This window comes from Sceloporus occidentalis, unplaced genomic scaffold (genome assembly GCF_023333645.1).
Source record: "Sceloporus occidentalis isolate IW3139 unplaced genomic scaffold, rSceOcc1.0.p SCAF_131, whole genome shotgun sequence".
Lineage (NCBI taxonomy): Eukaryota > Metazoa > Chordata > Lepidosauria > Squamata > Phrynosomatidae > Sceloporus > Sceloporus occidentalis.
The window spans coordinates 269,276-291,945 of record NW_028317111.1 but is presented as its reverse complement, the minus strand read 5'-3'; the positions used below and the strand labels follow the sequence as shown (position 1 = coordinate 291,945).

Here is a 22,670-nt window from a genome sequence, read left to right as displayed (position 1 = left end):
TCAGACCGCAGTCACGTGATCTGCGTTTTCCTGAATTTCGATGCATTCAATCTCCTCTCTTTCCTTCCGCTTTGCTCGTCTTTTCTTCTTGTGGCGTTTCTTTGAAGGTGGAAAAAAGGTCAAGAAAACCGGTAAAATGACAAAACAGTGCAGTAACGTGCATCCGCCGGTCAGCAGCAAGCATTTGAACAGTGTGGAGGTCAAGTTCGAAGGCACAAAAAGAATGGGTACCAGCCCGATGAGAAAGGATACAACATTCTGGATAATCGCTGTGCCATGCTCCTGGAGTGACTCTTGAATGCATAGAGTTCGCGTGTGCTCGGTCGCCAATACAAATGTATAAAGCAGAGGAGAACAGTGGTCTATGGCAAAATTCAATGCGTATGTAAGGCACATGATCGAGATGCAATCCATATCGACGTTCCATAACGTCATTAAACCCAAGACCCCCAGCTCAATAGACGTGACTGTGATAATCAACCAGACATTTCCCAAGGGGTGAATGACCAAGAAGAACGTTAAGATCAATACCAACAAGACACTGAAGCCAGAGATGAGGACAGGCATAGTGACCGCCAATCCATAGTGGTCCATAAATACAAAGGTTGGATTGAAGACTATAAATTTTATGCTTTGTATCAACGAAAGCGGCCTCAACTTTTCGAGAAGTTCCACAACTTCTCGTTGAGTGTTTTCGCTCGTCCTGGCCACCAGGTACATTCTAGACGCGATGATGTTCATCTCCTCGCTGGACTTCGATATGATGATGTCATTTTTGAAATGCTGGAACTCCGACTTTTTCAGAAAAATATTCTGCAGGACGTTGATGAATTCCGTTTTATTAGACGCAGAGATGTTCCCAGCCTTTAGAAAATGGTAATATTGTTCAATCCAAGATTCCGTGTTGAAACCGAAAGTTATCGTCTTCAAGTCATCTTGCACAGTTGAGTTCCAATACTCAAGAGGTTCATAGATATAAAACCCTATCACGGGACTGTAATTGCTAAAATACTTTTGCTGGATAATTGCATAAGAAACACTGGGGGAGTCACTAGCCAAAAGATGAATAATGTTTGACCCTCCGCTAATTTGTAGGCAACCCATAAATGAAAACGATGCATAGATGAGGTACAGTATGACCACAAAGGGCTTCACGTAGGTGTTGGTGATCCAGTCATTGTAATGTTCTCTTAGGAAATGCTGGATGAAATGGTTTTCATACGGGTCGGGTTCGTGGTGAGATGAATGCTGATGTCCATCGCTCATTAAAGTTTGGAACCATATTGGTTGTCTGTCCAAGTACTCCTCGGAGGGAATTTTACAACAGAAAATGCTGTGGTAACGGTTTTGTTCCAGCTGCCCGGCAAAAACTAGACAGGAACCATAGAAGGAGAAGACGTAAAAGTAATTGAGGACGATGGTGATGCACATGTTCTGACAGAATATCCTCACCGCTTCAATGTTTGTAAAAGGGCTGGCACCCATCCCAAATGTGATGATGTAGAGAGAGCTTGTCATCGTATATGAGACCATCACATCTGAATAGGCGTCTGCCACTCGATCCTTAAAAGGTGAACTCTCTCTGGTCCTGCGCCATCCCGAAAGAAGCTCAAAGACTCCTTTGGTGCCGTGACCTTCAGAAAGAAATAAATAAGACAGAAACGAAATCAGTCTACTTAACTCAACACACAATTCTGTATCAATAAACACTACAGACAGTAACATTCTCAGAATCGTAAGAAAACCAGGAGTAGATAATCTAAAATTTTTCTAACCTATCCGTAGGGGTTGTTCAACATTTTTCTTATTAATCATCAAATGACCTTATCGACAAACACGTTATCTTTGCACAACATTATTAAAATATTTTTGTATAGTAGAGAGAAAAGGGAAATTGTATTTGCCCATTGCATGAAGAAGATATAGATCCATGATCTTATATGGTTACTAGAAATTAGTTGATAGGCAGACAAGTAGTTCTATGGTGTAAATAAACTTGTTGTTAAATATATATATATATATATATATATATATATATATATATATATGAAAATATATAAGAAATTTGGAGGGCGAATGGAGCCTAGGAGGTGAAGTGACATGACCAAACAGCACTTCACCCAGAGACTTAGAGTCTATATTATTTTATATATATAAAGGTTGGGGGAAGGATGGGAGATTGTTCTCCCTCCCAGTTAATAAACCCCTTTTTTCAGGCAAATTATTTTTGCTGTTTAATAAAAGAGACCCAATTGTCTCGCATTTTTTGTTGATTTTTTATGCATGGATTTTTTTGTTTCTTTTTAATTGTTTAGTTATGGATATACTTTTCACACTCCTCCGTAAAATAAGTGAGTTCTAAGACAATCTCTTGCATCTGATTTTCAGCCTAACTATTCTGTATAACATACACCTATGGATCATTACTCATAAGTATACTAAAATGTAAAAGAGCAACCCGAACAACCCCAAGTGCGAAAAGCAATAAAATCAACGTAGACTCCTGGGTGCCTCCCCCATCCCCTCCTCGTGGTGATTGGTTAGTTAAAGTATAAGGAAAAAAAAAGACTATATATCTAGCCTATATATAAGACTGACCCCCATCCCGTGGCTCCCCCTTACCCCAAGTCCTATTCCTATGGGATGGAGTGTTTTTTTTAGAAAAATATAATAAAATACTCTCGGGGGCATCTATGTCCCCCTGTCTCGCCAACCCCTGCCCATTGAAGTGAGGATTTTTGGTCAGCTTGTGCGGATTGCTGCGAAAAAACTTGCATTTCTAGCCAACCCACAGGCAGTCGCAGTTTAGTAAATAGAGCCCACAAGTATTTATTTAAAATGATGTAAAACTAGCTTTAAGCAGAGATCTTGGCAATTGGGATAAGCTTTGCTGTCCCATCCGCTATAGGGTAGGGCAACTAAATTGCTCCTCTCATCTGCCTCCTTGGCCTGCAGAAGTTACTGATCGACAAAGATCCATTTATGCTCGGTAACATCCACAACATACATAGTTTGAAATAGAATGTGGCAACAGATGAGACCCATTTGTCATATCTACGCTGTCCTTTTTTTCCTGATGTAAGACTCAGATCTTAATCTAGACCTTGATCTAGTCTTTGATTAAAGATGGCTTTATGCCATGCGTGTTTAAGTTCCCTTACTGTATTAGCCTCTACCACACCTGATGGGAGGCTGTTCCACTTATCTATAACCTTCTCAGATGACTGACATAGGAGCGATATAAACATACCTGGGAACTTCCCAGGGTAGGCTACCAAAGCTCTCCATCTCCTAGGCATATCCTTTAATGGGTGGGGAGTTACCATGGACAAATGCCACCCCCCCTGGCTAGAAGAAGTAGACCCAAGGTGGTTTGATCTCAGATAGCGCAATTCTTCTTTGATAGCACTCATCACCTACCCCCAACTAAATAAATGGGTTGTGGCCCTAAAACATTGGTTGTTGTACAATAGATCAAAGCAAAACACCAAAAACAAAGCACTCACAAAGAGACAGAGCATGCGTTTCGCACTAAATAATCGGTTACTCATACGCAGCACCTGCTCTCCATTTGCTGAAGTTCCACAATCAACAAAGCTGTGACCTGACGTACATTCCCGATACACACGGATAAAACGGATACATTGCTGCAGTGCGAATAGCGGTTTTTTTTCACTCCCATCTTGTTGTACAATGGAATCTGCTAAAATTTGGACTTTTTATTTTTGGCTCGGTATTTTAGTAACAGCAGCGGCAGGTACTGACTAACAAGGCTATTATTCAACGATGCTTATAAGTAATACTTTGCATTCTCATTGAAATGCTCCATCGGTTAATCAGTGATTTTCTTTCGGCAGACCTGGGAGAATTCTTACTTTGTATTGATTTTTCTCCCTCACAAAGCAACAGTTCCATGAATTACTTTATATACACAGAAGAAGGTGGACTATAATGTATAATTAATATACTGGTGACGTAGCGGTGTTCCAGTACAAGTTCCCAACCTCCACAAACCATCATATATCCATACATACAGACAGATATACAATAAAGGACTGTAGATAATAACTATAACTATAATAACTCAGAATGTCGGGAAGGTGCCAAACTCTGCCTCATTCTGTAAGTTTTCGACATAACTCAACAACGTAGCTACATTCCTGCTGCGATGATTGGTTTTAATTTGGCCGGTAAGTAAACATATTTTTTCGATACACTCAGAGACCTTCGTTATTTTTTTTAGATGTTAGAATAGCGTTCGCAAGGCTGTGAAATTCCCCGGCAGTAATTCTATACATTGAAAATACTTCATCCATTACCAACAAAGTCAGCAGAGATTTATCTCAGCAGGGATGCCTCTGCATCCACATCTAACTCTGTTTTGTCTTTTAGAAATGCTGAGCTCAATCGCTGCTCTTCTAATGTACATTTAATTAGAATTAATTAGTCTCCTTCCTAGATAGACCGTCTTAGCAATATGAAATCAGGGCTGTAGCTTCCATGGGGGAGCTGCCCTATGTACCCAAAGGCGAGGGACGTGATGTGAAAATGGGCCAAAAAGGATTTGGACACATTTTTGGGAGGAGAGGACGTCACCGCAACTGCCGTCATTTTGCCCTCACCTGAACGTAAGGCAATATGACGGCGCTTGCCGTGATGTCCTCTCCCTTGACTAGAGGAAGATAGATTGAAGATAGAAGAGAGAAGAAAAGATAGAAGATGATGCAAAAGTGGAAGTGGTCGACATAGTAGGTAGGGAAACATTTAGAGAATGTGAGTGAACGAGAATGACAACCAAAATTCTGAGCTTTTTGCCTCATTTTGTCCGATTCATAGGGGGGGTCTGGCATCGTTTTCAGGGCAAAATTTGTTACATTTGCAATTCATATGAATTTGAATTCACAGGTCTAATAAATACAGGTATATTGATACTACAGAGCCTATATTGTAAGTGATTTTTTTCTCAAAATTTTGCCTTCAAATCAACACTGCTGTGAAGAAATCAAACATTTTACCAGGGTTTATATCGAGGGTGTCACTTTTCTTTCATTCTTGGTCTGGTCAATGATGTACAAATCGAAGTAAACATTATAAATAGGTAATGGGCAGAGCCGCAAGCAGAATCCATGCGAAGTCCTGAATATTTTATTATCTCGTAGGTGCCAGTGTCATTTCTAACATTACAGGGAAGAAATCAATCAAGATGGGAGGGCAGTGAATAAATCAAGGAAAACTTTGTATAGCTTAACAAGATGTCATAGTCATCGGGGATGATTTATAAAGGTGTCTCGGATGCAAAAACATGGGGGAAAATGCTCAGTCATTAGCGTCGTGAATCAAAAAGTGCACAATCACGCTATAAAATATGGCACATGCTAAAACGCTATGTTGTCTAAGGTGGCTGGTCCTGAGGAGAAGCAAACAAAACGCAGGATAGTCCTGTTGGGGGCCCAGGTTCCCTGAGACTCTGCTGTTCAATAGGTTGTTTGGGCTGATCTCTCTCTTGAAAACAGTGACATTTACGCTATGGAGGTCTGTGCCTAGCCTGGTTGGGCTCCAATACATCTTTAACTGGCCCCAAACATCCTTCTGTGCTGACAAGATGGCATATGTTTAGACAATTCCCCTCAAGCTCCCCACCCATGTAGTGCTCTGGGGGTGCTTCTCAAAAGGGAATATACCATGTATGCTCTTAGGGCTGTAGAATCTGTGGTAACCTTACATAGACGAAATATTCTGAGCCCCTACAAAGTAGAACACCAAAGGATGAAGGGAGAATACGCCACTGGCTGGCATCCTCCTGACTTTGTGTCAAGCTTGGAGGTAGTACCTCGTGGTGTTTGGATATGGAATGGCAAGGACCAGATAAGGTCCGGTACGTATGAACAGAAGGAGTAGGCAAGCGTAGTCTGGAACAGTTCCGAGGTCAAGGCAGGCAGCATAGGCAGGCAGCAGGTAACGTGGCCCAAAGGAGAGCCGGGGTCTGGTAACTGGCATGTCTGGTAGAAGATGAAGGGAGCAGGAGCAGAAACAAGAACAGGAACCGGGACAAAAACAGGAATATGAACACCGGGATATATTTTTTGCATAAATGCTAAGAATAACCTAGCACTGAAGGCATGGTGTCGTGGGTTTTTTGTGTCTCCTGATCTCCCCATCACGCCTCCGTTGCCAGGGAAGCCAAGGGTGGACCTATTATAACTATAGCTCAATATACACTATATGGACAAAAGTCCATAGCTGACCATTACACCAACAGTGACTTTAATGACATTGCAATCTAAATACATTACTCATCCAACCATGTCTAATGGACCTTGCTTTGTGCACTGGGGGGCAGTCATGCTGGAAGAAAAAGGGGCCTTCCCCAAAATGTTCCCATAGCAGCATAGCATTGTCCAAAATGTCTTGGTATGCTGATGCATTAAGATTTTCCTTCACTGGGCCTAGCCCAGACCCTGAATTCAATATTTAAGAGGTGGATCCCAAGACTTGTGTCCATATATTGATGCACAAAGCAAGGTCCATAAAGACATGGTTGGATGAGTTTGGTGCGGAAGAACCACACAGAGCCCTGAACTCAACCCCATCCAACACCTTTGGGATGAATGGAGATTGTGAGTCAGGCCTTCTCGTCCAACATCAGTGCCTGACCTCACAAGTGCTCTACTGGATGAACGGGCAAGATGTCCCACAGAAACTCCCCAAAATCTTACGGAAAGCCCTCCCAGTAGGGTGGAAGCTGTTATAGCTGCAAAGGGGAAAACAACTACATATTACTGTCTATGTATTTGGAATGGGATGCCATCAAAGTCCCTGTTGGTGTAATGGTCAGGGGTCCCAATATTTTTTTCCACATAGTGTTTCTGTCTTTATATAGATTGTAGTGATGGTGCGTCCTTCAGTCTGGTAGCCAAATTAAAGAAAATCCTTTAAAAAAAAGCCAAGTGAGATATTAAATTCCTTAATGTAGCAACACTGTATAAAATTACTTTTGAAACTCCAGGCTAATAACGCCAGAGAATATAATCTAAATCTATTTCATTTGTCACGTGTACTTTCAGATCTCGTTTATTTTTTAGTGTTTCCTAAAGGCAGAGCTGCAATTTAAGTTAACACAAAAATAGTCATTTTAATTAGTTAGATGTTAGGGAAGTGCTGGATCCTGCCGAGAAATAAATAATGCATAGCTGCATTAGTCAAGTAGAGGACCTTATCAATACTATTGTAAATACTTGAACAGAAGCAAGAACCAATTATGCTGATGTACTTATAGACGGAGATTTATATCTCTGGCGTAAATTACTGAGTTAGATTGGCAATGGAGGGGGAAAAAATTACCCTCCCTATGCGTTCTGGGATTCAGATTCTACAAAAAATGCAATGCGTGTGTTGTCCACAATTTAGAAAGCTTTCTACTTTTAACCCCTTAATGACAAAACCCGTACATGTACAGGCTCAAAATGCATTGTTTTAAATGGGTTTACGGACCGCCCGTTGTCCTTAAGGGGTTAAAAATTATTAAACACTTATCTACACAAACCAGAGGGCTTGTTTTTTCCCCCTCAGAAATCTCATGGAGCTGTCACAACCACAAGGGATTCTGGGTAGGTGCATGGAAACAAGGTCAAGAATAACCACCTTTTGCCTCTATGTATGTTTAAATGTGTTCTACTTCAAAATAGAGACCTAAATGTAAGTAAACAGTAAATTCCAAACGCATTCTACTGTAAAAAGAATATTCCTTCCAACAAAATGGAATATGCCAGCTTTTAACTTTAATGTGTTCTTACAATAAGTAAAATGAAATTATTGAAATGAAAAGATTACCATGAATGTGTACTTTTTCAGAATAAAGCTTTCACCCAAAAAGCTAAAGAGATAAAAATACAGACAAATTAACCTAAATCTCTGACATATTTATGTTGCTGATTTTATACAAAGTAGAATTTTTCCACTTTTGATATGCGGTTGTTTAAATGTAATTTTCTTCTCTGCCATTTAACACACTCATACAAGTTATATGTTGTTAAAAGGACTTTTCAAGCTTTTTTCGATACCAGATACAATTATTAAATACATATAAACAGGCAAAAAAGTCTGCTACAAGAAAATATCCCAATTTTTGTTCAGCAACAAAAGTTGAGTGAAGTGATTCCACCCATGGATAGGTTTGTCTGGTTTTCTGGGGGGCTAAAAGGCCACATTTGAGATATGTGCATTCCAGTTTTTCAATTTCTCGTCATCCTGCACCCATGTCCTATTTGGAACACCTTTGAAACTGGCTGATTCAATATATCCAATTAAACCATAAATGTTTGAAAACTATACATCACAGGGTTTTTCAAACGGTGGTTTCTATTTAATCACAGATGCATTTATTATTTTAATGAAAAGGCAAAACATAATAAATATGTACTTTTCATAGAACATATACTATACCGGATAATCTGATTATTGGAGAGCAGTTTCCCTGCTCCCTCAGCCTAGTATAAATCAGAGTTTGCCCCTGACTATAAGGACATTGTGATTAAGTTATATCTGAGCAGCTGATATCCCGGCTACAACACAGGTTCCTTAATTCAGAATATCTTTACCCATATTTCTTGTATTTCTGTCTCAGCGTGTATTAGCTCATCGGTTTCTCTACAGCAGAAAATTGCACCTGCAACGTACAGTGAGTATGCTTAATATTTTTTTTTTTGTGGTATACCTTACCGAAATACAATTACAAAGAACAAGATGTTATTGAAACGCCAGAAGTGATGAATTACAATATAAAACCTGTGTGTTGTGATAAAATTATTTTGAAAGAACAGGCAAATATTATCTTTTAAATATATGGCAGTATTTATTAGCACTAACCACTGTAAAACTCGCCATTAATGTGTCTTGTTACTCTAAACTTTTCTTTTTAGAACTTTTAAAAAATACATTTCATTGACTAATACAAATAATAATAAAGCTAATGATTTAATTTACCATTCAGTTAATAGATGTGTCAATCATGTTCTCATGAAGATAAATAATTACCCATAGCAAAGAACGGGATTCCCAGCAGAGTTGAGTTATATCTTCCATCAGTAACGAAAAATATCCCTGCGGCTGTGACACTGGAGATACAGATAGTGAGCGCTCCTAATAACCCAAGGAAAGGCTTGCTGCGGAGGCAGTCTTTCATAGAACTCGAGAGTGTGGCAGCCACAAGAATCAACATGAGACTCACCACAATCTTACTTCTGGAGAGATCAATGGTTTTCTGAAAGTCTCTCAGCAGGCTGAAGGACGTTAATGTGTACAACTTGATATCTGGATGTTCTTCTTGGAGATGATCCATTAATGTGCAAAATTCAGTCTCCCACTGTTCACTAATGAGGTCCTGGGTTGCCGAGCCATAATTCTGGAGGTAGTAGGTAATTTGGATGGCCTTTGCCGATTTAACCCTTTGATCTTTACTGTTTGGGACTTCCGCAACACCTCCCAGCTGGTGTCCGATAAAGCTCTGTCTTCCATTCTAAAAAAAAAATACAACATAAGGATTTATTGCAGCAGAAGTACAATATTAAATATATATTAAAGTCACCAACAATTTCGCAGAAATGAATTTTTCGCACAGATACAAATAATTTTTCTCAAAAACTGTTTAAAACTATTTATGATATAATTTTTTTTCAAACAAAAGTATTCTAATTAGTTTTTTTGTGAATTGATCAATAAAAAAAACTCTATTAAACTTAAAAATTCACAAGATTTGAACAATTCCATAATTATTGGGGCTTCCTAATCAATCAGCATGTGACTCTAAGTGTTCTGATACTCCTACCAAATGAATTGCGACACTTAAGGCTACATTAAACAATCTTCTTCTACATATCTTCAAACATAATATCTTCTTCATCTATAAGAATAACTTAAAGATGTTCACAACTAAAACCAATTTTGCCTGTTACTCCACCAAGTGCATCAAGTGGACAACACAAGCATGAGTAATAATGGCACTACTGAGTGCAGAGAAGGTGGTAGATAAATGGAAAAGCCTCCCATCAAAATTGGTAGATGGTAACACAGTGAGAGAATTCAAACGTGGGATAGGTATATGGCTCCTGACGAGACCAAAGACTGATTAAGGTCTGGGTCTCTACATCAGGAAAAACGGCCAGTTAGTCCAAATGGTTCTTATCAGCCACCTAATTCTATCTGTTCTGATGGAATTAGGGACAAATATCTATCATGTTTGCATAAATCCTTCATCCTGCAAGGACATTTAGCGAGGCCAACTGGGAGTGATCTCCTCCAAGGACATTGTTAAGATCTTGCAACCAAGTCCCCTTTGGGGATCAGATACTTACAGACGTTCTCTGTAGAACCACCTTGTGTACCATACAGACAGAAAATCCTCATGGTCTTATGGCCATGCGTAAACCTGTATCTAATGTACCACTTCTCACTGGCATCTCATGTATCTTGGCTCCACTAAACCCAATGGTGCCATTTGTGTAATGGGCCCACACTTTTTAATAGAATATCAACGTTTTGTTAATCCCCTCTCAAATCAATGTATCTTTCTATAAATGTTCTTTTGTTTTAAGACATTCCATCTGAAGAAGGGAGAAGAAGGGATATCTGGACTCCCAAAAGCCTATGTAACGTCCCATCTTTTTCTATCGTGGCCCAACAAAAGGTATCAACGTTGACTAAAAGTTCTATCTTATCTTGAGGTAATACAGCTCAAATTTTTTCTTATTTTGGTGAGATTGACCAATTTCAAGATGCTAAACCGGAATAATTAAATTAGTTACGCCTCATCATGGTTTTGAGAAGCAGTTCCAATTAGTGTGACTTTCAAAGGCTTTTTTTTTAGAGGATTAATCATATCAGAACATTTTGGTAAATATTTCACGTAGAGCTTCAGACAGAGTTGTGAGAAGATGAAAGCAATCTGTAATGTAACTAAAACCAAAATGATCGTATCATTTAAGACATGTGGATACTGGGTTAATATTCTACACTAACTCCTTTTAAAAGTAAGTAAAAGCATGTGCTTCCAAGCAATAATCCAACTACACCCCCCCCTCCCCAATAAACAACAGGAGGAAAGCGCTCCTGCACTTAGATGGAAGCTTATTAAGTAGAACAAGCAAACTTGCTGTCGGGTATTTCCAGCACCTGATCTGGAGAGCTGATGGCCGGTAGCCCAGCAGGCATTTGCCTGCTGTGACCGATGGCCCGGCCAGGGGGGCTTAGATGAAAAGTGGGGCGGGAGGAAAGGATTATGGCAAAAGTCCGAGGGCTGATGAGCTAAAAATAAAAGGCTGAGTAATAGTCTGTGAATTCTAAAATTTATGAATAATATCAAGTATGATTTATTTTACAATTCACACTAAGCAGTCTCTTTTATTTTGCAGAGTGAAAGGACTGTGATTTGGGGGTAAAATGCTAATTTTTAGTTATTATGCCATGTGCCTAAAGTCAGCTCTCCCTATAATACTGTGACCGGGATTCATCTCACAGCTTGTAATTATTTTATTTTTTTTTAGATTCAAGATCCAGATGAGAAAAAGCAATCATAATACACAATGAAACAAGTGAATCTACATATCGTAGTGTATTTCCTGTGGCATAATGGTTGTTTAATTTGCATACGTTAGGATGGTATAAAGCGCATTATGGTCGAAATATGCTTCCTGCGTAAGCCTACATTTGATTTGTAAAACTACAGATGTTTGGTCTAATTTTCAAGATGTTCAGGCCCCTGGGAATCAGCGTAGCTAAATGGACAGGGAGCATGTATGTGTGTGGGTTAGTGCATGCTCAGGGCATGTCCGTGTTTTGATTGGGGTATGTTAATTGAGGGGTGGGAGACCCTAGGTGATATAAGGTGCCCTCTGGGTGACCCCGGTCACTGTCCTTTTTTACAGGCACGGCCAACAGTCTTACCTGCTTCCCACCCTCCCTCCCTATTTCTTGTGTACTACCTTTCTTTCTTTTGTCACAGCTGGCGGTTTGTGTGTCCTTGCCGGTCTGGTTTTGGTAAGTGATGGAGTTTGGATGCTGGTGTAATGGAAGGCTCAATCCTCCCCTAACCTCTGGTGTTTTATTGGACGTGCCCACCGAGCTTGTTGGACGGCTGGTGGTTAGCATTGGTGGTGGGGCAGCGAAAGGTAGCTGTCAATTTTGTTTGGACGAGGGGGGAGGTGAGTACCTGTGGTCTGGATTGTGCAGTGTGAGAGGCCGGCAAGGACGGGGTTAATTCGGTTCCTGTGTTGGTTATGTTTTGAATATGTTACGGTAATGTGTTATGTATATTTGTATATTTGTATTTATTATTTATCGGTTATTGTATATTATTCTTATTGGTTTATGGTGTTTTGGGCCAACACAGTGTTTTATGGTTTTATAATAAAATTGTGCTGTGGCCTGCTTTATCCAATTTCGGTCTCCGTGTCGTTATTTGGTGGGTTAAACTGGTTTTGGGTTTACAATGCACGATACACACTACCTACATACATGAAGCACTGGCACGTCATTGACTCATAATTATCTACTTTCGGTGTTTATTTTTTTTTGTTTAGGTGCATTATTATGCATTATTATGCAAATTAGTGATGAAAAGTGTTTTTTTTTTACTGCACTCCAAGGAAAACGGAATGATTAATGCCATTATCGGTAAAAGGCTGCTATGCACAGACCGACATGGATTGTCTATGTTCACACAAGCAAGTAGCAGGTGTCCTAATGAAAAAAAACTAAGTTGCTAATAGACATTTAGATTTCCTAATTATCAAGATCAATAGACTATTTGCAGATCCAAATTACCCTTTTAGAACCAGGCCCCCGAGCAACTGCTGGGGAACAGTAATGGGCTAGTTAGCAAGATCAGAGGACCTTCTTGCACCAAGCCATTGGGGTCAATGGGCCATGGGGACTCTCGTTGTCACATTGTGGTTCTGGGGACCACCTGACGAGAATGCCTCATAAATCTCTGCAAAACGTTATATAGTTCACTAGCGCATAGAAGGTCGAGGCTGTTTTTTGCCCAAAAACCTGATAATTTTCAGCATTTTTACACCATGTTTTCTTTCATTCATCCACACAAATGATATATTGTTTTTTGTTTTTTTTTAGGACAGATAGAGCTTTTTCTTGATACCATTGTTAGATGCATTTACCGAGGCTACTGATGAGAATGCGTGGCTTGAGACTACCGGCGTGAAAAGGGTGAATGCATGGGAAACGCTCAATCCCCTTTAATGGAGCCTTGTGTTCATTGAGAATACGTTGCATCTATTCATAACTTCCCGACGCAGGGAGGATGAATGGCTGTTCCAGAGGACTGCCTTGCACTGGGAAACGTTGGTGACAGTGATACAGTCTGCTGCTGGATCACTGTTATTTTATTTTTCACCTTTTGCTAATTCTATTCTATTCTATTTGTACTGTGGCTACCCTACACAGGGAACCGTCAGGTAGAGGTGTGCTCGAGTGCGCACAACACTACTTTATCATGATGTTCCATGTCGTCATGGTAGGTTTTTGGGCCACTTTTTTCATGACAGCATGGAACATCATGAAGATTTTAACATGATAATGTTGGCCAAAAGGGTCAGCTGCCCCCAGGTCAAAACCTTAGTCTATGGCAGCTGTGCCGACTCAGCCATGGATGCTCTCTGGGAAATGGTGGTGGTCTGTGTAGCCCGCAGCACAGATTTCTCTTCCACATGTCCCACATGATTGCAAAGCACTGAGATATGACATCACATCCCAAAGCATTGCATCAGACCATGAAGTATGACTCAATTTAGAGAGGTCTGTTTGGGGAAAGAAGGGAAAAGAATGGGGAAAGAATGGGGAAAGAAGGTGCGGCTTGCCCAGGACCTGATTATTATTAGGCAGTCTTGGAGACCTATGTTAAGTGAGACACAGACTTCACTCTCCAAGAACGAGACCTTGTCACATACCAAAAAACTGAAAACTATGCTTGTTGTGGTGGTGAGGGGGGTTTCAGAATATGATCCTGTGAATAATTTGACTCCATTATTATCCTCACTGGGACCTTCCAAGGTTAGGCTACCTGGAGCTCTCCTTATTCTGTGGGGTGGTGGGGACGGACAAACAGCGAAACTGACCCGGATACCCAGGGAAGCAGAGATTCGCCCAGAGACTGGGGGTCATACCCAAATAATTCTTCGGTATGGTTATTACAAAATCACTTAAATCAATAGTGTAAGAATCCATATCGGAAAGCATCCATATCGGAAACCCTAAATAAATCATTTGACGTCTGCAAATTAGTGAAAGAGACCCAGAAAGAAAACAAACTCTTTTCATGGCATTTAACTATGTGTTAAACACACAGTGTATCAGTACAATCAATAAATGCCTAACTTACCCCCCTCTTTTTAAGTATCGTACATTTCACTGAGTTACAGACCTATTCATTTGCAGGTTATTTTGGTTGTTACTATTATATGAGACAAGAGAAGACAATGAACTCTGAGGACTAACTGTGCTGGGAAGACAGGTAATTGGTGCCAGTTAGGATCTTACAGGTCAGAATATATTACAGGTTATTATATATATAAACACATATTAATAAAATATATGCAACTATATCAGCAGTGATACAATTACCGACTTGACTATCATTTTCTTCACCAATATCATTAGCATTAAACGGAATGCTCTTGACTATATGACTTCAGGAAAGGAATAAAATAGAATTAAGTGGCAGATATCATCAAACTCACAAAACATATGATAAAGCTACATCATAAAACTAAGGAACTGCTGAAACAAATCCAGGAGTACCAAACAGACTAAACTGCTGCATTTAATAAATATACACGGCCAATGGCATATACCGCTGAAAATCTTCCAAAAAGAGGCTGGAGTGACTCACATTTAGATGATACATTTCTCATATATGTCCTTCCATGAATGTATGAAGTTGGTTCTGCATAATCATGACTGAATTTCCCGAGACTGGTCTCTGCAAAAACTCCCTCTCTTGCTGTTAATCAGAGGTGGAAGGGACGGGGATAAGACATGAACAGGAAGGCGACTTGTAAATAAAAGACCCAAAAGGGGGCACAACTGGGGTATTAAGTGGGTTGAGCCAAACCATTCCCCGAACCTTGACAATCAACTCTTTGGAGGCCCAGTAATCGATTCTGATTTGTGACACAAATAGTCGTCGGCTACCCGAAACCCCCCTTTGTGGGGAGTGGCCAGGACTACGGTCTGACATTGGTGGGCGTTCCCGCAAATGTCGCAGGCCTTCCCGCTGACGTCAGTGGGCTTTCCCGCTGCTGTCACTGGGCATTTAAGGGGGCAAAGGGCAGGGAGTGGGGCGTGACAGGATCCCGCTTCTGCGACCCGGAGAATTCGGGTGTCGACCCAGAGAGCTGGAGGTTCTCTCAGAATCTACAGGTGAAACCCGGAGAGTTCCCAGTTACACACATGTAAGGAGAGTTCCTATGTGCACAGTTAAAGCAGTTGTGCATTAAAGCAGTTGAAATTCTCTATAAAACTACAATATACAACATACTGTAGGAGTGAAAAAAGTTGGACTGGAAGTGAGTCTTGCTAGACTCCTTTCCTTTGCCAGGAGAGAGAAGAAAATAACCCAGAGACCCGAGGAAGCAGAGCTTCGCCCAGAGACTCCTGGTAAAGCCTTGACAATTCCCAGGTACGTTCACGATCTTTGTTTAGCTGCAAACTCAGCAACATTTACTTTGAAACACTGATGGGTTACTTGCCCAGCAACTAAACCATGAAGCCAGCCAAGCAAGAGCTCTGAGTCTGTGTGCATGCGCTTCCCGTGGTCAGCTTTAGCATCAGACAAGGGTTACGGCAATTGCCTTTCTGATTATACATAAATGGAAGTATTTCTACCAGGACCATTATACTTTGGTATAGAAAAAGGCGCAAGCACTTTAATTTCTTAAGTAAAAGTTCAATTTAAAAAAAAAAAAAGAAATTACGATGACTTCTCTTAAAGACTATATCAGTGTCCAAGAATGTATCCGACTGCGGAATAATAGTATTGAGTGTAACGCTTAACTTGTCTCTGGTGTAGTATTGTTTTAGATTAATTAGGGATATTCATCTTCAGGCAGAGTGTTTTGCAGTAAAGCAGGAAAAAATTTCACGGTGTGTCACAAAATAAATAATACAGTGCGGGAAAAATGTTTCCTTTTTATTTTTATTTGAATCTAATCAGACACAATGCTTTAGGGCTCCTATTTATGCACACAGTTCATATGTACCGCGTGTAGGCTGTTTCTTACAGACAGACTGTACAATTTAGGAGATCTATTTGCGCTGAAAGTTTATACTAAGCTCACACATTATTGCTGTTGATGGAAGAGTTGATGGCGGTAAAAGGCTTAGAAGTATGGGACCTTCCGTAATTATTATAAGGGTCAAATTATACGAACAACGTAAAGGGCCACTCCAGTGACCCATGTAAGCCTCCTAAACAGGGAATGCATATAAAAGTACTTAATTTAGAGAAAAGCTGTAGACCCAGAGCGGCAGCAGAATACCCCCTCCGTGATTGAATGTTTCGTGCCCCGGTTCGGTTACTTGGAACAGTGAATCAGTAAGAGGACAGGGGAGCAGTTTTCACGCAGGGACATGTTGGATTCTTGTTAGAACCCCACCAAAACACTCAACGAGACACCACTGACTGGCATGACAGGTCTCAATGTCTCCCGCGTGGCAAATAGCTAGGGCTGGGGAGAGGGGCTGCTGGGGACACTAATATTTAAAGGGACCACTTAGCTATTATATGATGGCTGGAGTGTGCCTTTATCAGTTTGAGCACCATGGAACACCTATCCTGAAGTTTTCTCTTAGTTCAGTGATATACCTATGTCTTCTACCAAGAAAGCAAGAGTAAAATGTACCCCACCTTACCACCTAGTATATTAGCCTGGCTACTCCTTCCTATGATTCTATAGCAGCCATAATCATAAAATGCCTCCCTATTCTTCATCCATATGGATACACTCAGTCATGTACACAGAAGATAACTACATAGCTGAAGGAACCAGAACTCCATCCCTTCTCCAGGTGAAGCCAGAATGGGGCAGGAGTAATTGTCCATGGTGAAAATTAGAGAATATCATTTGGGCTTGTTGCCACTGCTGCCTCTTTCTTGAACAGTTTGCCCTCGGTATAGACATAAAGTAGTTGGCCTGAGACAGAATCGGCCACTGGTTACGTCAATGAGTGGACACTTTTCCATTCATCCCACCGGCTACTCACAGCTCAGTGGTACGTAAGATACCCAAGTCCAAAATAACATGACCTTTATTTGAAGTTCTCCTGGAAACTTACTTCTAAGTTAAGCGTGTATTTCAAATGCACATACATACTCAAGACTTTGTTTTATATTTTATTTATTTTATTATATCCCAGAGACTAGTCAGGCACTGAGAATCGAGGGGCCATGCGGCAGCTTGACACATTTAAACATTTTCTGAGTGTATAAAAGTTATTCATGATACTGGTTTATATGACAGACACTGGAACAGCAGGGATTTAATTAGTTAAAACACTGTAGATTTTCATTAAGATATCGCCTTGGACTATATGAGTTTAATTAATTATTCAGTAAAGACCAAAGCACACGCACACAGAGTTAATGCTATAAGAGGACTGATTGATAGACGCGTCGGTGCTTAATGGATTGTCCGTGGTATTTAATTTAACCATTTTGGACCCAAAGTTAAGTGCAATGCACTAATCCACTTCTGGCATTAGCACTGAAATGCTGGGGGGGCATCACACACTTTTTTGGGGAAGAATACACCTTTTGTGTGAAAAAATGCGTTTTATGGCCCCCACAAAAGCGGATGAATGTGATCTCAGCATCTACATAGTCTACTGACCTTGCCTATACAGTTTCTTGTATCATCTTATGATAGTTTTGCTTTAATAAATTTGACATGGAAAACACAAATGCTTTGTTGGATGGAAATGTAACAAAATGTTATGTTCTTAGAACCTCATACTGACACTTTATGTTGACAAAATGCCCCTTTAAAGGCGAGAAGACCTTAAAGTGTTATTCAGCGCTTCTTGCTGGCTGTCACGGCACTTTATTGCAGAATAAAACCCCTGTGCACGCATTCATCTGTACTATCTCGTGTCTTTTGGAGGTTTTTGACATTTAATCAGATTCTCCAGTATCCTAGAGTTGCAAATAGAGAAATTGAATTATTCACTGGCAAATACCAATCAGGTGCTCTTTGGAACTTGCCATAAATATTATCTGGACCGGGGTTGATAAATAGGATGCAGAGGGACTTATCTGATATAACAATATTTAGAAACATCCTAAAAAGTCCCATAGAAATGATATGGAAATAATTATTACCGGGTGCAGCTCAGTGTCAACAAAATGTATTTAATGATAAATGAATGGGTATAATCTACCTGTCTAACAAGGTATACCAGGGGGATATGGATGGGGATGGTTGGGGGTAGAAGTGGGAGTGAGTGTGGTCACCTTGCCTGAAAAGCCACCCCGAGGAGCTCAGCTGCAGAGCATTGCAAGGTGGCCACTTGGGAGGTCTATACTGCAACGGTTCAGCTCTTCATTGATTTTACAGCTTCCTAAGTCAGGAATTCACAACCGGCCCAGGATCCCCACAGCCTGCAATGGGGCAGCTTCTCTGGACAGCTTCTGAAAATTCTTACTGTTCTGGAAGAACACAGACTCTTCGGAGGTATGGCAAGGAAGGTAAAGTGACACACTGGAAATGTTAAAGAGGGACACCATGGTGCGAAAAATGAGCAGGACTTCTCTCCCTTCCCCATCTCCTCTTTTCTAGTTACTCAGAATGGTTGCTGAGCATGAATGTATTAGAGTGTTCTACAGCCCAAAAAGTCACAATAGGTGGGTTCATTCACTAATTTTTGTTTTTGTTGCCACATGTCTGACTCGCTTGTTTGCTAATACTGAAGGGAAACTCAACTCAACAGTTGAGTTGTTATGAATTAACAAGGGAGGTATGTTAACACATCTAATGAAATTGGAATTAAAAGTATACATGTCTCTGTCCCAATCTTGCATTTTACAGTTGATTACATTACGTACAACTATAACTGGGTTTACTGGTTAGAATACAAAATATGCTATATATATATATATATATATATAATAGAAAGGAAAAGAGATAACTTTAAATAAAATTAAGGGACAATTGCAAGGAAGCCCTATTTTGGCGTATTTATTGGCGGGTCAATACAGTACAATGACAGACAGTATGCAATAACATGGTTTTCAATCTTTGCCATAAGTCATAGCAACATAGGAACAATCAAAAAACATGATAGAGGCAGACATACAGATATAGATATATCTAGTAGGCTGTCAAGAAGACTGACCCAATCTAAAGCATATAGTGTTTGCTGATGAATAAAGCTTTGTGTTTGATAAAAGACAAATCAATACGGAGAGTTGGAGATTTTTTGTCTCTGCGTCATCAAAACACCCAATGGTTGACTACTCCCATTCTACTCGTGTATAGCTACCTGGATAGCCTACCCTTGAATGTTCTCAGTTTATAAGCAGCATGATGCCAATTCCTGCTCACATTACATACAGCAAGTCCTGCTGCTTTGACTATCCCATTCAAATCAGGACAGTTGGCAACTATGCATGAAATGCTTCATTATTTGCCCAGGCTATCCCTCTAGAAAAGGACACCAAGACGTACTGCGTTGTCACCCATTTCCATAACTCTGACAGAGGCCACCCATTCTGCTGTTCACCTTCTATCTTGAACTTGACATTACCCCTGCTGAAGAGGACCCTTTACTAATCATGAAGACTGAGGAGACCCCCAAATGTTTCTAGGTTGTACAAAAACCGTCTAAATCAATACAAGAAGGACTATTTATTTAATATGATTTCCATGCCCATTGTTTCTAAGTTGCTTGGAGAAAAGGGAATACTACCAGGACATAGGTTTAAAGGTTCATGTAAAACATTAATTGCAGCCTCCAGCATTTTACGCAAAGAAGCCTAAGTAGAATTCTCATGCTGTTCTTTATTCTAAAGTTTTAATCATATTAAAATCAAAATACAAATATGTTGAGACAGAATATTACATCATCAAAGGCAGATCTGGGAAGAGCTCAGAAATGATGTTTCTATTACTGCAGTTATTTCAAAAAAAGTGTTAAATTCAGGAGAGTAGGTGGAACAGCATCTTTAAATGTGGATTCTGCTACGTCAGCTCTTAATAGGCATGAAAACACTTCTTAATAGGCTAACATTCCTTAAAGCTGCCTGACATGGAGAAGATTAAACCCAATGTACAACACTTATAATAGCGAAATTCCGTAAACCCTTGAGATATAACACTTATCATGAGTATCATTACCGCCTCCCTCATGAGCTTTAAGAAATTGTCAGAGTGGCTCTGAATAAAACCAGCACATTACGGAACTAAAATACATCTTATTTTTAATGAGACAAACTATTATATTGAGATTTGTTTCATATGATCTCATTTTGTTCCGTTATATCTCCTAACCGAAATGTGCTTTATGTATTGTGATGTAACGGTTTTGTCATAACAGTTGGAATGATGACTCCAAGTTTTCTTTGGCGGTCAAGGGGACCTGTCATGGACTTAGCATGCACACACGTATGATATTCATGTATCTGCACATTTCAATTATAAATGCTTTTAGACAAATTATTTATGTACACGCAATCACTCCGCTTATTAGCCCTTTGATTCGGGGTGGTTGCACCAACAGTAGCCTTACTGTCTGGACGGGTAGCATGACAGTCCTTCTGTGTGTGTGGGGGGTAAAATCCATGTGCCTAGAGAGCCAACAGGGTCTTAATGTGGCACTGAAAAGTTTGCCTAAAAGGAAGAAAAAAGTACACCTTTTGCTGCCTTGTTAAATATAAAAAGATGCAAATTCTGCATTTTAGGAAAAAATTTCTAAACTAGCGATATACGGGGGAGTCAATTTTTTTTTCTACAGATATCCACACAGACCGTTGAAATGACCTCAAAAAGAAATGTCTTACAAAATACTGCATCACTGAGATGAACATAAATGTGTCCCAAGCAAACCAGGTCATGAATTATATTCTGCACCAAATAAGATTGTGCAAATTGCATTTTCCTGAAGCTACTGAACCATAGGGACAGACGTAACAACACAGAGCTATTTCGGCTGCAGCCATAAAAAGACATTCTAATTCTCCTGTAGCCAGTCCTGATATGCTGCCTTATTATCACAGGTGGTAGGGGGAAGAAATATAGGGCATTCTAGGAACTAAGTTGTTTCTGAGGATTATAAAGCAAATTCTTCAAAAAGGCCATGTTGTCCAAATAAAATACTATCATAATCTTTCAGTAACTCTGCTTACTGACCTACTACACCACCTCATGGCAATTAAGTCCTATATAGAAGTATTTACTTGCCTAGGAAAATCAACCCTCCGATCATATAAATAAATAAGTGCTCCATTAGTACTAGGTTCCAAGAAACTCCACTTGTATAGGGCATCATGTATACTACAGGATCATCCCCGATATGAGACCCACCTGCTAACAGGGACACCCTACTACATATAAAGTAACTCACCTTCTGGGACACAGTGCCCTCCCCCTGTTAGACATGTTTTTGTATTTTGAACAATGCTACAAAGTCACTGGTCACTAGACTTGTGCATTCGGATTCCTACGAATGGCACAATTTCGTCCCAAAATGTAAGATTTTTGTCCAAAATTTGCAGGCTCTTTCATTCCCACTCTCTCACACTTTCATTCATATTATCTCACACTTTCATTCATATTCTCTCACACTCATGGCCACATTCTGTCTCTCATTTCTGCTGACCGCTTCGGTGTGTCGCAGCTTCTTGCTTTTCATCCTCTTGTTCTTCTCTCTTCGCCCCCTCAACTCTGTGGACATGACCTCCCTGAGAACATCCTCCAAATTTGCCATTTTGCCCTAAGATAACCTCATATGAACTTGCATTTTGCGCCACATATTGTTACAGTTGTTTATGAATACCTTTGTTCTGGTCATTTGGTAATGATATTTTATTTTCTCTGTCCAAGCTATCCTTTGGTTTCTGATTTTTCCTTTATGATTTTTAGGTTTTCCTTTACATGATGATTCTTAATCTTTATCGTTTTTTCTTTTTCTTACCCCGTTAATTTTGTTCATGTTGCTCATATGTAAATTAAGACTTACCTCTCATGGGGTTTCCTTGATGGGTCAGATGAGAGTATGAGCTTTGGCCAAAATACAGTACTATAGCCTCGTGTTTATTGAAAGTATTAATTAGTAAGTTTGGACTTTAAAGCTGATCATTTGTCCTCCATCCTATCTTTGGCAGATGGTGGCTTGGGGCTGCCAGGGACTCCAAGTCTGTCTCAGTCTTGTTCCATGTTAGGTAGGAGAAGTCGAAGATGATGTTAGGACCACAGGGATACTGAGCAAAGAGATATATGTGACGTATATTTGATGCTTCGGCTTTGTCTGCTATTTCCTTGTCCACTCTCCTACTCTGTTCAAACCCGGCAGCAAGCCTGCCAAATATTGAGCTAGAAGAGCTCCTGTACTGTCTATGATCTTTGCCCCGTTCCACATCACCATTGATCAATAAGTCTTATTTTGGGATT

The 22,670-nt window shown here is 40.1% G+C and overlaps 1 protein-coding gene across 2 annotated transcripts in view; it reads right to left on the bottom strand.

Moving 5' to 3' along the window:
• The window catches only part of LOC149281472 (patched domain-containing protein 4-like), a 57,400-nt gene continuing 34,730 nt past the window's right edge, over positions 1 to 22,670 (bottom strand). For both annotated transcript variants that reach the window (XM_089499252.1, XM_089499253.1), the window contains exons 2-3: positions 9,034 to 9,514; positions 1 to 1,634 (exon numbers count right to left, since the gene is read on the bottom strand). In XM_089499252.1, coding sequence (XP_089355378.1) covers positions 1 to 1,634; positions 9,034 to 9,514 — 2,115 coding nt within the window. The remainder of the gene's footprint in view (positions 1,635 to 9,033; positions 9,515 to 22,670) is intronic.